The sequence below is a fragment of the Diabrotica virgifera genome, chromosome 10 (assembly GCF_917563875.1).
Source record: "Diabrotica virgifera virgifera chromosome 10, PGI_DIABVI_V3a".
Lineage (NCBI taxonomy): Eukaryota > Metazoa > Arthropoda > Insecta > Coleoptera > Chrysomelidae > Diabrotica > Diabrotica virgifera.
Genome location: NC_065452.1, coordinates 66,049,646 through 66,065,749, shown reverse-complemented (window position 1 = coordinate 66,065,749; position 16,104 = coordinate 66,049,646). Strand labels below are relative to the sequence as shown.

The 16,104-nt window shown below is 31.2% G+C and overlaps 1 protein-coding gene across 1 annotated transcript in view; it reads right to left on the bottom strand.

The window, feature by feature from the left end:
* Positions 1-261: 261 nt before the first annotated feature.
* The window catches only part of LOC126893042 (short stature homeobox protein-like), a 113,765-nt gene continuing 97,922 nt past the window's right edge, over positions 262-16,104 (bottom strand). Inside the window, exon 7 of the mRNA XM_050662982.1 lies at positions 262-481. Coding sequence (XP_050518939.1) covers positions 284-481 — 198 coding nt within the window. The 3' untranslated portion in view covers positions 262-283. The remainder of the gene's footprint in view (positions 482-16,104) is intronic.

The window sequence follows — 16,104 nt, the reverse complement described above, 5'->3', positions numbered from 1 at the left end:
AAACTAAAAGAACAGGTTTATTTTTAACATTTAAGACATTAGAGATTAATTGTGTGATATTTTCACCAATATTCAGTAATGAAGGAGATACCGTAAGAAGATTAGATGATTTTTAATTTATATTTCAAATTCTACACAGTTTTTAATGTTTACTGTGATACTGAATAAATTTTATTTGAGTATCAGTTTAACAAAATATATTTGAACATATCTACGTTCTGTACACCGAAATATAACAAAAAAATTGACTTGAAAATATTTTTACAGAAAATATGCACTGTAATTATAGAGGCTTATCTCTCGTTGACAATCCTAAGGCTTCCGTATGTTTCTTCGCTTTTAGCCTTAAATCTGCGATGCTGGAGTTTTTGTGGGCTACCGCCAAAGCAGCAAATTCTAGAGGATATTGCGGATGACACAGAATACTGGCGGCCGCAGCTGCTGCCGAACCACTTCCTACAGCTACGGCTGCAGCTGCGTACTAAAAATACAGTTTCGATATTAGGGCTTGTTTCAAAATAAATCATCTTGGCGTTCCCGCCGTTAAAGGATTAGTGGTAATGGGTGTTTTTTTTTAAAGGTATACAAATATAAGTTGTCAACACTTTTTTGGCTGGCGACCATTTTGACAGCTGACATGAATAGATTGACGTCTGAACAACGCTTCCAAATTGTGCCGATTTATTTTGAAAATCATGGTTCTGTTCCAAATACATATGGCGCACGGGTCTACCCCAAAATCCCGACAGCCAAAATCCCGACAGCCAAAATCCCGACGGCCAAAATACCGACACGCCAGAATCCCGACAGGCCAAAACCCCGACACACCAGAATCCCGACAGGTTTGATAAGTTCCTTTTTAACATATAACTAATTTATTTCTAGTTTTTTGTTTATGGCCATCTGTTTTTTATTTTTTGTTACTAAACAAAAGTATTTACCATTTAATATGAACTAATTTTCTAAATAAAATTTCTAACATGGGTATATGAATTAAATTATTTTTTTGCCAATATATAGTCCAATAATATATTATGTATAATCAAATCCTGAATTCAAGTTTACTTTCATATAGTAGATATTATCATGTCACTTACAACCTCCCATTTCAGTAAGTATGGCTTTTATATTATAAAATGAAGTGTTTAATGATTTTTTCTTTTAAAATACATAATAATTAGTACCCATACTTATTAGTAAGTAACTAATTTTTCAATTTCAATACTGTATAATATGGTTTGGTGTTGCATTTGAAAAAGAAACAATAAATATTCAAAATGTAGTGGTCGGGATTTTTGCTTATGCGAGGATAGTTGCATGTCGGGATTTTGGTCTGTCGGGATTCTGGCGTGTTGGGATTCTTGCGTGTCGGTGTTTTGGCCGTCGGGATTTTGGCTGTCGGGATTTTGGCTGCCGGGATTTTGGGCCACACCGATCGCGCACTGCGTCCATTTTATGGTTAACATTATCGTTCATCAGAGAAATTAATCCGACTAACCATGGTTAGAGCTACATGTAGAATGGTGCAAAAAGATAAAGAAATGGGAAAAAAGTTCAACAGAAAAATCGATATATTATATACAAAACTAAGCGAAGTGGAAATAAAAAGAAAGTATATTAATGAAATAGATAAAGGGTTATTAACCCAGGAAGACGAAGAGAGACTAGGAATAAAGCAAGTGTGGCAAACTACAAGAGAGGCGATAACTAGAGCAAATGATAAAGTTATACCACAAAAACGACAAATGAAAGCAGGGAAGAATTTTTTTGATGAAGAATGCCTTAAAATAGCAGAGGAAAAGAAAAGATTAAGGTAATTGGCATTAACAAACAATAATGATGGTATAAAAAAGAGTTACAAAGATCAAAGACGAAGAAGAATGGTATGTAGACGAAAGAAAAGAGAATACAATGAAAAAATAATACAAGATATAGAGGAAAAATTTCAGAAAAAAAAATACGATCGTTTTATCAAGAAGTTAAAAAAACTGAAAGGGAATGCCAGAATTACAATTCATATATGGAAAAAGAAGATAGAACACTCACGAGTGAAAAAGAATCAGTGATGGGTATATGGGAGAGACATTTTAGGGAACTACTGAATGGGGAAAATACAGATGAGAATGAAAATTTCCTTATGGAGGATGACGGCATAATAATAGAACTGCCTAGTGAAGGAGAAATTAAAAGTATAATCAATGGACTAAAAAATAACAAAAGACCAGGAGAAAACGAAATACCGGCGGAAATGATAAAGAATGGAGGAGAAGGACTACAAAAAGGATGTATAGTCTTATCAAGAGGATATGGGAAGAGGAAAATATGCCCAAAGATTGGACCATAGCTCTATTATGCCCCATATACAAAAAGGGAGATAGGATTGGCATATGAAAATTACAGAGGTGTTGCTCTGTTACATACTTGTTACAAGATATTAGCCAGGATGCTAAGAGAGCGACTAAACAGTTTTGCTGAAGATAAACTAGGTGAATATCAGGCCGGTTTTAGAGTTAATAGATCAGTAACAGATCAGATTTTCACATTAAGAGAAATACAGACTATCTGCTATGAACATAAAGTATGTCATGTGTTGTTCCTAGATATTAAACAAGCCTAATGATAGGATAGGAAGGAACAAAATGTATGAAGCACTAAGCTCTTTGGGTATACCCGCAAAACTGATTAGGTTAGTTAAGAATGACTTTGAATATGACACGAAATCATGTAGTATGGAGAGGGTTTGCATCGGAGGAATTTGAAGTGAACAGGGGTCTCATACAGGGAGATCCGTTATCAACAGTACTTTTTAACTTAGTACTGGAAGCAATAATCAGAAATAGCCGAGTGAAAACGACCGGATCTATCTTCAACAATGAGCATCAATGTTTGGCATTCGCTGATTATCTTACTGTTCTAGCGAAAACAAGAAAATATTTAAAAAACGTTATGAAAAGATTGGAAAAGGAGGCAAGATATTTTGATGTGGAAATAAACCGGGAAAAGTCAAAATACATGATGCTGGGAAATACAGAGCAAAACGAAGAGGGACAGTTTCATATCGAATGAAGCAAGGAAATATAATTTCGAGAGAGTGGTCCATTTTACGTATCTGGGGGATTATTATAGAGGAAAACTATTTCAGACTATTATAAAGGGTAAATTAATTTATTATGACAAAACAAAAGCAACTTTGACATTTAACAATGCATTAGATGGCTCTACTCGAGTTACTTGGGAACAAAAAAAAAATTAAGAAAATTGCTCCATGGAAAGCCAAAAAAATGCATTTTTTTAACGTATACCGATGTTGAACTTTGAGATTCCATTTTCTCCACCCTAATTTTTGATTGGAATTTTGCTATTTTTGGCATTTTTCACTCGTAATATCGATAGTTTTTATTATTATAATATATGTTATGAGTATTTTAAAGATAAGAAAATTAGTGTGGAGAAAGAGGACCGAAATAAAAAAGTGATGGTTTGAAAATGATGATCCTATTGTTTATATCTTTGCCGTACATACCGGTCAACTTTGACCGGTTCTATCTCAGGAACGACTTATTACAATTAAACGTTTTTTCTTTTATAAGAAGCGTCCTACAACATTCTTTCCAATACCGTTTTCATGGTTTAATTTAATTTAATATTTCCCGAGATATTCTACTTGTTTTTAGGCCAAAAAATTGTTTATAATTTTAAAATATTCCCGAGGCCGCTTAAATAGTCCAATTTTAATTCTGTAAAGTACGTTAGATAGATATAGTGCCTTTTTATACAAAAATGATAGTTATTCTTACGCATCGTAATTATTTTGGTTATTATAGCGACCGTAAAATTTTAATTAACAATGTAATTGTTGCTAAACTGTTCATTTAATTTCCATTAGATTCTGGAATTATAATCAAATATATGCAAAGAGTTTTGATATTACCAAGCTATTTAATTATTGATAAACAATTACTTACCTAAAATTTTAGTTGAAAATTAAAGATTTTGTTGGAAAAACACGCATTTTCCGAGGAAAATTTTCGTCGAAGAAAGAAAGTTAAAATCTTTGGAGTTATATCCAATCCTTTTTCTTTATTGGGTCTTTTTCTGGTTTCAAAACTTCGTTTACTGTGGTGACCATGGCGGAATTCATTATATCTAGATTTTGACCAATATTTTCTTGTTCCGATCTTTCTGCCTGTTTTTTAATCTCATGATTTATCTTATTTCCGAACTCATCTGATATTACGGCATTTCGTAGGAGTCGATTGTTAGGTTTCTTCTGCGTTGTCGGGGTTTTTATTATTTTTAGTTTTAGTTTGAATCCACCAAAGAGCAGATTATGATTAGTTGCTGCGTCTGTACTTGGGTATGTTTTTGCAGATATACCTAATACTGTTTCTAAACCTTCTATTAATGATAATGTAGTCAATTTGATTTCTCATTATCTTTCCCTCTTGATCAGCTGGAGATTTTCAGGTATATAGTCGTCTTTTCAGATGCTGAAACAAAGTATTTGCTATGATGCATTTCTCTTCTTGGCAGATCTGTATTAGTCTCTGCCCCCTTTCGTTCTTATCTCCAAGTCCATACTTTCCGGTTATATCTTGTGTGATTTAGACCCAAGTTTTGAGTTTAAGTCTCCCATAATAATTGTAGCTTCATATTTTTTTGTGCTCCGCAGAATTTGTTTAATTTGGCTGTATAATTCCTCAATTTCTTCATCTGGTTTGTCAGCTGTTGGTGCATAGACTTGTATTATATTCTCGAATTGTAATTTGTAAGACGAACAATATATTCCCGTTATAAAAATCAGATAGTTCCTACGATGATAAAGTTAAATTGAAGTTACAGGAAGAAGAAACAAATATAGATGATATAAGTCGTGCCACCCTCCATAGAGCTATTTCTAAAATGGGTTTTAAACATCGTAAGATAGACAAAAAAGCAGTAGACAAAAAAGCAGTAGTAGCGGTTGGTGAACTTAGTATATCTCTGAAAACAAGAAGTATAGATAAATCTATCATATATTTGGATGAAAATGGTTTGATACACATGATACAGTGTTCAAAAGATGGGCCTATTCTAGTAAAAACTGCCAGACGAAAGCACCTTCAAATAAAGGAAAACGCATAACAATACAATAATAATTCACGCGCCAGTTCGAAAGACGGGTGCTCCAAACTGTTTACTCTTAACTGCGAAGAATATCAAAGCCTCTAGCTTATAGCTCGTATATATAAGGGTGGTTTGCCAGCGTTGACGTCGCGGTTTACCTGAAAAACCCAAACGCCGCGGTTCAAGCTACCAAGTAACAAATGCCATCGCATAGTATTGTACACATGCAACCGCTCAACGTTGCCAAACCGCGGCGCGCGACGGTTGTAAGTTACTAGGGGAAGAATAGGACCTTCAGTCAAACGCTGTCATGTGTACGATATAAAGGTCGGCTAACCGCGGCGTCAACCGCTGGCAAACCGCTCTCATATGTACAAGCGCTTAGTCTATCATGAAGATACTAGGGCAGAACTTTTTGAAAATGGGTTTCAAAATTCTCGTTTGAAAAATATTCCTGAAAATGTTTTAATCGCATGGATAACGCAAGCTCCCACAGTCTATCTACAAGATTAAGTAGACACTAAAACTGAAATTCGTGAGTATTTCTTAAAAAATAAGGGGCATACAGTGTTACGTCTTCCTCCATACCATTGTGTATTTAACCCTATTAAGTATGTATGTAAAAGTGAGTGCGAAAAATAGTTCTCCCATCCTGAGGGCTACTGTCATACAGTTAATTAAAACTGTTATAAATAATATGTCGGTAGAAAGCTGGAAAAATTGAGAACACCATATTGTAAAAGTGGAACAGTCCTATCTGTCCATGCAAAGTTAATAATACAACCCATTGTAATTAGTCCAAATGAGGACAGTTAAACAAAATTAGACATGGAATAATATTTATTATTAATGTTTGTATTTTATGATTTCTATAGCGATCAGTTTAAATAATAAAATGGACGTCTTGAAATAAAATTTCTGTACTATTATTTTTACCTGGAGCCCGCCAGTCTTTTGTCACTAAGTAAGAACCAATAACTTTGGTTATTCCATGATGACAATGGCAATAATAACACTTATCCTTTAACGAGGGAAAAATCAAGACGATTATATTTTGAGACAAGCTATAATTAAAATTAAAAACTGATCAGCTTGACTAAATATATTTTTCAAGCCGACTGTTTACCAAGACACTATGTCTTTGTGTATATATTCATGCAATATTTTTTTGAAAAATTAGGGCTTTATTGTTTAATTCGAAAAATTAAAAAAGGTATATAGTACTTATCTATAAATTTATTTAATGATTTCAAAAAAGTATACATTATTAATATAGACCTGTTTAAAACAAATGTCACAATCCATTTAAAAAGGAAATCTTTCAACCAGTGCATTCTACCAGTCCTGACATAGGGAGCAGAAACCTTAACATTCACAAAAACATCAGTGGAAAAAATTAATAATGACACAACGTATTATGGAGAAAACAGTGCGTGGAATAAGCTTAAGAAGTAGTCTAAGAAACGAGGAAGTTCGTAGACGAACCGGAGTGAAGACAAAAATGGAGATGAGTGGGACTTGTTGCAAGAATGAAAGACGACAGGTCGTTACAAAATTGTATGAATGGAGACTATAGGCAAACAAGCGAAGCCGAGGAAGACCTCATAACACGATGGACCGACGACCTCAAAGAATTGTGACTAATTGGGTAGCAGAGGCGCAAAACAGAAAAAAGATGGAAATATCTGGATGAGGTATATGTTCAACAATGGAAAAATCAGGGCTGATTGATGATGATAATTATTAATACCAGACCGCTACATTGCAGAACCTTTCAATATTTATACAGTCACGTACAAGAGAAGAAAGCTGAAAACATATTTTAAAAATGCATTTTTTGCATGAATACATTATACATGTATCTATATACAGGGTGTTTCATTAAGAATTGTCCATATAGTAACTGGAGAAACCTTAGCACAAAATACGAAGAGTTAACCCAAAACACTTAAATAGAATATTCCTCCTTATCGAGATAGAGTGTTTTATTACAAATATTCTAAAATTATTTTACCCATTGTTAAAGCACCAATATTTTTTGTTCAAACTTGACACAATTTACACATATTAGGATACCGTAACTAGTCTTAAAAGACAGTTTTTCGCTGTTACCAGAGGCGTTCTGTAGGGATATGTACTTCATTTTCGCACCTTTTCCCCCTCACAATCTACGCCACTGTCTTAATCATTTTAGCATGTTTATTTTGATTCCTTGATACTTTTTACATAAATATCATCTTTTTGTCTCATTGTGATAAAGTAAGTAGTTTTCAAGTTATTTGCGTTTACAGATAATCGATTCCATAAGCCTATGTATTTTAAACTACATTCAATAAGATTATGTGTTTATACATAATCTTATTGAATCCATTACATTAAAAAATAACTTAAAATTACTCACTCTATCGCATTGAGACGAATGGATGATATTTACGTAAAAACTAACGAATAATCAAAAAAACATGCTGAAATGATTATTATGACAGTGGCGTAGATTATAAGGGGGGAAAGGGGCGAAAAGGAAGTATATATCCCTACAGCACGCCTCTGATTACAGCGAAAAACTATCTTTTAACACTAGTGTATCCTAAGATGTGTAAAATGTGTGTCAAGTTTGAACAAAAAATAATAAAATGTGCTTTAACCATGGGCGAAAATCATTTTAGAACATTTGTAATAAAACAGTATGTATCTCGGTAAGAAAGAATATTTTATTTAAGTATTTTGGGTTAACTCTTCGTATTTTGTGCTAAGGTTTCTCCAGTTACGATATGGACATTTCTTAATGAAACACCCTGTATATAGAAAAAATATTTCTAAAGTGTACGTAGTATGGACTCTCTTTCATTTCAAGTTCCATCTCCTATCGAAGATTGGAAATAATCATGGCTATTAGGGCCCTGTTAACTGCCACTTGAAATAGTTCTGCACTACCGCATTTTTGAAGGTTCTTAAGCCAGTATATTCTTCGTCTTCCCACATTTCGTTTTTCTCGAATGTTGCCTAGCATAATATTGTAATAGTAAGTATTTTTGTCCTCTCATCACATGTCCTAAGTACTCAAGTTTTCGTCTTTTTATAGTTAAAATTATTTCCGTTTCATTTCATATTATTCTATTCTAGTGTACTTCCATGTTTGACATTTTTTGAATCTATGATCTTTGTAGGATTCTTCTGTAACACCAAAATTCAAAGGCGGCCAACTTATTGAGATGCACTTGTTTTAGTGACCATGCTTCGAAGCCATAAAGAAGAGTAGAAAACACGTAACATCGAAGTATTCTTAGGCTATGTTCTAACCTTATATCTCGGCAACAAAAAACTTTTTTAAGTTTAATGAATCATGCACGTGCTATTTCAATACGTGTCTTAATTTCTTTGGATTTGTATACATTTGATGTTATCCATATTCCTAAATATTTTTAGAGATCCTAGTGGCGGATCTAGATATTTCCCTTGGAGACGGAACTACCAATGAAACGCGCACTAAAAGATATAAAAAGACAAGCCCAAACTACATAAAAGATAAATAGTAACTTATATGCAATAAGTTCCCTTAATTTTCCTAACTAACGGGTTTATTGGGTTAAATTTGTCTGGCCATGGTTTCATGCCAGCTTATATATTTTTATGTTTCAACATTTTTTTTCTTTAATCTTGGACCTTCTTGGGGGATAATTTCCTCATTCACTCTGGCTATCTGTCACTGAGATATCTAAGCTCTCTATTACAGTATATCAGTGGCGGATCTAGAAATTGTTTTGGGGGGGGGGTCATGGGTCTTGAGGGCGATTTAATTACTATTCTCAGATGCAAGGTCACTTAGTCTTACCAACCCTAGGATAAGTGGGTTTACAATTATGGGGGGGGGTCATGACCCCCGTGACACCCCCCTGGATCCGCCAGTGAGTATATTAAAACATCCACTGGATATTTGCGTCTGCTAATTTAGTCATGACTATGTATTTAGTATTCTTTAAATTCACTTTCAGTCCGTATTCATGACAGCATTGACTAAGGCGTTGCATTACGTTCTGTAAATCATTGTTGTTATCGGTCAGTATTACTGTAGCATCTGCAAAACGTAAGTTATTCAAAACTTCTCCAGTGATAGATATACCTTCCATTGAGTCTGAGATTGTTCCGTTCCTTTAATTAAACGTCATTGTAGACTAGTGGGTATAGTACCTTTCAAGATATTTTAGAAATCGTATCTTAATCCTTTAACAAAGTCATTTGTATTTGAGTAGTATCGTTAACTATTGAGAGGTGAACATACTTATTGAGAGGTGAATACCATTTTATATCCTACCAGATTAAAAACAATAGAAAACCTTCTCTGGTTACACCATACGAGGCTTTTAAAAATGCAAACCAAGCGGATTCTGAGACTATAGGAAGATGAGGGAATTTTAAAATTTATAATTCACATCCCATCTGCTCAGGCGGTAAATTTCCAGCGAGAATGGTTCCCGTAGTACTCCAAATAGAGCAAATATATAAATTAAAAATGAATAAACATTTTGAATTTCGTTGCAACCCGAGACTGCAGTCGCTTCTCCCTGAATGAACTAGGATAATACTCCAAAAAATTGAAAATGTTTATAAACATTTTCAATTTTATATATTTATATTTATATAATTTAAATTCATTAAAAATGAATAAATTCATACAAATTTATATATTTACTCTATTTGAGTACTTAGGCAGGCCCGCACATCAAAGAAACATGAAACGTAAATCACGTTTCATGGAAATAAAACACTGCTAAACAAATATAGCCCAATAAAATAAAATAAAATCAAAATGTAATTCCGTACAGGTTGGAATAAATTTTTTCGTCTACCTAGTCCGAATTGCGTTCCGTTTCTTGGGCCTCGTCGAATTGCGTCCCAAATATTTTTCTTACCTGGCCAACGATAACGTCTAGTCCGAATTGCGTTTCATTTCTTAATTAGCAAAAACCAATTGCGGTCAGAGGATAGCTTAATAAATATTAGGTAAGCAGGGAAATAGTATAATAAACGTAATATCAACTAACAGTTTATTTTTATATAATATATTATATTAAAAAGCACCGAATTTATAACTAACACATTTAACGAAATTGTATCTTGAAATTTCACCCCTGTTATACTGGTTAATTTTCTGTTCGAGAAAAATATATTTGCTGGAGGTAGCTTTATCTACATTTCTAGAAATATTTTGTTTAACAGAATATATAAGAATCGGTTTGAATGCGCTTTAATGTTTCAACAAACAAAAAAATATTAGGATGTGGAGACAAACAATAATTTTTAAATTTTGAATGAAATCCCCCATAAACCCTGTAAACCCAGGTAATACTGTGTAGGATTAAATTTTATTGTTAGAAACGGAACGCAATTGACCATACAAAACACATTAGCAATATTACCTGAAAATCCCTCAAAATTTTGGACGCAATTCGGATACCTCCAATTTTTTATTAAAGTTTAGGTCAAGACAAAAGATATTTTCAAGAAAGTATATGATTCATATGAGGGGATCATTGTTTAAATAATTAAAAATTGGTAATTTTTGCACAAAATTTACTTTTTAAACTGCTGCGGCAATTCTTGTTTTTATTAAGGATTTTACATTTTTCTTCTGCAAAGATGAATAAACAGTCTTTTATATGAGACTTATTAAATTAAATTTGACCCGTAATTTATTTATTTAAATAATTTTAAATCAAAATTGAAAAACAAATTTCCAAGAAAATATTATTTACAATATAAATAAGCACTATAAAATATTTTGTTTTGCAGAAAAAGTTGCGCTATGATATCACTATAAATTGACAAAAATATTGGTTGATAAATATTGAGTAGTTTATGAGAGATTTAATTTGTTTATAAAAAATTACCATTTTTTCAATTGCAAAAACGCGGTTGTTGCCGATAGAGTATACAAGTTTTTAAGGTCTCATTTTTTTAAATTTAATGTACATTTTCAATAAATGTATTGACAAATTAAAATTTTAATTAAACACCCCTTCAAAATTACGTTTGAAAATTGGTGTAATTTGTTTAAAACTTGTTTTTTTTTAAAACATCACCGGGATTAAAAATTTTGAAATTTTTTTTCGATACTCCTGTTCCTGATAGTTTTTGACACACTTACAAAAGAAAAAAAAATTCTAGATCCATTTTTTTCCGAGATAGCTTTTCCAAGTTTAAAAATTCATAATTTGTTTTTTTATCAATATTAACATTTTAAAGTTCGTGAGTACATCTATCAACCCTACTACTTAACAATGTCATTTATACATAGACTTAAAATTTTTTATTTATTTATTTATTTTCAACGGGCTGCAGCCCAATAAGGTTACAAACTTTAGAATATTTTTAAAAATAAGATTTTCGTAGCGACCTTAACTGAAAACTTTTTGCATGAAGGGTGGTGCAGTAGTACTTTGCAATATCTTCGTTAATAATGGACCAATTTCAATGTTTTTTTTTATTTTATGGTAGCTAATAAAAATAGTAACATCTAAATGAACTTTTAACAATAAATATTCGTCAATTTGTTATAAACATTTTTTTTTAATTTTTTTTCTCTAGATGTGATAAATAAAAATTGACACAAAATATTTTTTATAAAAAAATTAACAAAATAATACTGAATTAGCATTAAAAATTTGTTAAAGACTTTTTGCTTTGTACAATATTAAAATATAACGTGAGCACCTAAAGGTTGGAACACATTCATTTTCTCGAGAATTGACGATTTTGGAAAAAAATCCCGAAACAGGACAAACTTTATTTTTAAATAACGACTTTTTGGCATATAGAACATACTAGTGACGTCACCCATCTGTGCGAGATGACGTCATCGATGATTTTTTTAAATGAGAATAGGTGTCGAATGATAGCTCATTTGAAAGGTAATTCAATTCTCTATTCAGTAGTATAAACATTAACATAAATATTTATACAGGGCGTCAAAAAAACTTTTTTGAATTAAATTTATTGACATAGAAAGAGGATTGTATGTAATTTATTTAATTCAAAATACATTTTACTGCTCTCAGAAAACAGAAAAAAATGTTTATTTAACAAATAAATATTGTTTTTTGCTTAAATTCAATATTAATGCAGCCACCCACCTGCCTCTTGACAGTTTCAACATTTAATTTAAACGAAAAGTGATGATTATTTTTCAAATAAACATTTTTTTCTGTTTTCTGAAAGCAGCAAAATGTATTTTGAATTAAATAAATTACATACATTCTTCTTTTTATGTCAATAAAGGACATCGCACACATCTTATGGAAAATATAATGTTACTCAAATTCAATAAAATTTATACGAATAGATTCGTTTTAAATTAACGGTCAAATCTTATCATTGCGCGAACTCCATATTTTCAATAATAAGAGCAGAAATTGATATAAATAAATCTGAAATCAAATGGATACGTACATAAGTTAGAGAGAGCGAAAATATTTTATAATACCCAAATTGTCGGTACTCTATAAATCAGCGGATTAGTTTCACTAATCCGCTTAGGCCCAGCGGGGTTTAAGCTCTTTTGAATAGCACCCAGAGCAATAGTGATTGTAACTGACAGTTTTACTGACTCCAAAAATGTGATTTCGATAAACTTTAATTGCAATTTGCGCCGTAATTAATCATAATTAAGAGTTGGCGCAATGATAAGATTTGACCGTTAATTTAAAACGAATCTATTCGTATAAATTTTATTGAATTTGAGTGACATTATATTTTCCATAAGATGTGTGCGATGTCCTTTAATGCAAAAAATTTTTTTGGACACCCTGTAATAATAATTATGTTAACGTTTATACTACTGAATAGAGGATTGAATTAACTTTCAAATGAGCTATCACATAATCCCCATTCTCATTTAAAAAAATCATCGATGACGTCATCATGCCCAGATGGGTGACGTCACTAGTATGATATATATGCCAAAAAATCGTAATTAAAAAATAAAAATTGACTTGTTTCGAGATTTTTTTCCAAAATTGTCCATTCTCGAGAAAATAAATTGATTCCAACCTTTACGTGCTCACTGTGTATGTATTTTACATTTAATTCTATAATATTTTTAACAGGTAATACACGAAAAATTGTGTATATACTTATTTGTTAATTTTTATTCACTTATATACATATATTTATAGAGAGGTTGTCCTACATTTTTTTTATATATTATATTTTGTATTCACATTATCTTTGCGAGATTTTGCCAATAATTTGTACAAAGAAAAAGTTTTTATGATTCTTTAAGAAAAATTTACTATTTTGTTAAATTTTTAAAATAAAAATTTGTTTTAATACTCTTTTGTGATTATCTTTGGTGCCAACTTTTGTTTATCACATCACAATACTAGAGAAAAAAAATTGTTTATAACTAATTATTGATTATTTATGGAAAAAAGGGTCATGCAGATGTTATTATTTTTATACTACCCCAAATTAAAAGAAAACATTGAAATTGGCCCATTATTAACATAACAGAGATATTGGAAACTACTCCTCCGCCAATTTTTAGACAAAAAGTTTTCATTAAGGTGCTGCGAAAATCATCATTTTTCAAAATATTCTACAATTTTGATTATGTTTATAAATGACATTGTTAAGTAGTAAGGTTAATAGATGTAATCACGTAAATACTTTTAAATTCAATATTGATAAATAAACAATTTATGAATTTTTAATTTGGGAAAAGCTATCTCGACCAAAAATGCTTCTAGAAAATTTTTATTCTTTTGTGGATATGTTAAATATTATCAAGAATACGAATATCGAAAAATAATTTCAAGAATTTTAATCCTGGCGATGTTATTAAAAAAAATACTTTTAAACAAATTACACCAATTTTAAAACGCCATTTTGGAAGGGTGTCTAATTGAAATTTTCATTTGTCAATACATTTCTTGAAAATATACATAAAAGCAAAACAAATGCGACCTTAAAAACTTGTATATTCTATCGGTAACAACCGCGTTTTTGCAATTGAAAAAATGGTAATTTTTTATAAACAAATTAAATATCTCATAAACTACTGAATATTTATCGACCAATTTTTTTGTCTATTTATAGTGATATTATATCACAACTTTTTCTGTAAAACAAAATATTTTATAGAGCTTATTTATATTGCAAATAATATTTTTTTGGAAATTTGTTTTTCAATTTTGATTTACAATTATTTAAATAAATTAAGGGTCAAATTTAATTTAGTAAGTTTCTTATAAAAGACTGTTTCTTCATCTTTGCAGAAAAAAATTGCAAAATCCTTAATAAAAACACGAATTACCGCAGCAGTTAAAAAAGTAAATTTTGTGCAAAAATTACCAATTTTTAATTATTTAAACAATGATCCCCTCATATGAATTATACAGGGTGTTTCATTGGTAAAGTAACATACGTTAACTGTAGAAAGAGGATACTTAGGCGGTCTCAAAAATACCATACTTAATGGGTCTTACTCCATTAATAACAAAGATACTGGGTGTTTTATCTATTTTGCCATTTTCTCAATTGGTTCATAACTTTTTGACCACACTGTATATTTATTTTATATTTGGCACGCAAATATCATTTAAGGCGTACAATAAATTAATTTATTTACAATTGTAAGAAATCTAGGTCCGGCTTAAAAAATATTGGAAAAATATTGCGACCCCAAAACAACACCCTGTACATTAAATTTTTTTAAAACGGATTTTTCAGTTGAGAAGAGGATAAAAAACTAAATCCAGTGGTATACTTTAAATTTTCGGCAAAATGATTTTTCTGGTGAAAGGGTACCCCCCGTTAAGATAGGCAAAATGCCCTCACTCCCAGAATTCAATTTAATTATTTTTTTTACGTTCTATGCAACTAAAAAATGAGATAACGCGGATTTTTAGCTCGCCACCCCCCTTACCCCTCCACCCACAGCCAAAAACGTAGATTTTTAGATTTAATTTTTTTTAGTTGAGTTGCAATTGATCCAAAAATTTCAAAAAATTCACACGTGTAACTGAGGCTTTTACAAAACATGTACATTTTTTATGGACCCGTAGGTCGAGTGTACATAACCTCAAATTTTTTTCTAACTTTTTTAAAACCTATAACTTTTTTTTGAAGGGGGCTGCAGGTCCAATTTTTTTGCATGTTATGTATTTTATCAAAAGCTATCTCTCTGATTTTTTTCAGATTTTTCCGTCAGGTGCGCCATCTTGAAAAATAAGAAAACTGTGTTTTTAGGGGGTTTTTGGGGATTTTCTCCATTTTATAGACTGCAACATAGATTAACTCAATGTTTTGTTAATAGATTATGTATAATTTGAAATAACTGAGTATTTTAGGATTATCAAAAATTGGGCAAAACACCTTTAAACCCCCCAAAAACCATGTTTTTTTAAGTTATGTAAGGGTTTTTGCGGGTTAATGATATTTTTTGAGATCGATACAGCCTGAATATTTTTTTTTTCATTTTTTTACGTTAGTTATATGTGATTAAAAAATAAGACTAAATCGCATTTTTAGCCCACCACCCCCTCCCCCTGTCCCCACAAAAACGTTAATTTTTCTATTTTTTTTTTGTTTAGTTAAGTTGCAATTAATTTAAAAATTTTGTGAGGCTTCTAAAAAACATATCTATTTTTTTATAGACCCGTATGTCGAGTGTACAATACATATAATCTCAAAATTCCTTGTTTATTTTTTTAAAACATATTTTTGACTTCCAATCGATATTTTTTTAAAACGTACAATGAATTGTACAATTGTACATGTACATTCATCTCTCTCGCAGACGGCCGCTTCAATACGTGCTTAGCGCTCTTTTTTAATTATTAATAATAATAGTAATAAAATAACGACCAAAATTTCTTCAGGCTCTTGCAGGGGGGGGGCTTAAAACTTTGAGTTGGTCACTGTATGACTTTCATAATAATAATTTTTAATCGAGTTATTAAGCCTTGAAAATGGGCATTTTCGCGTTTTTCAAATTTTAAA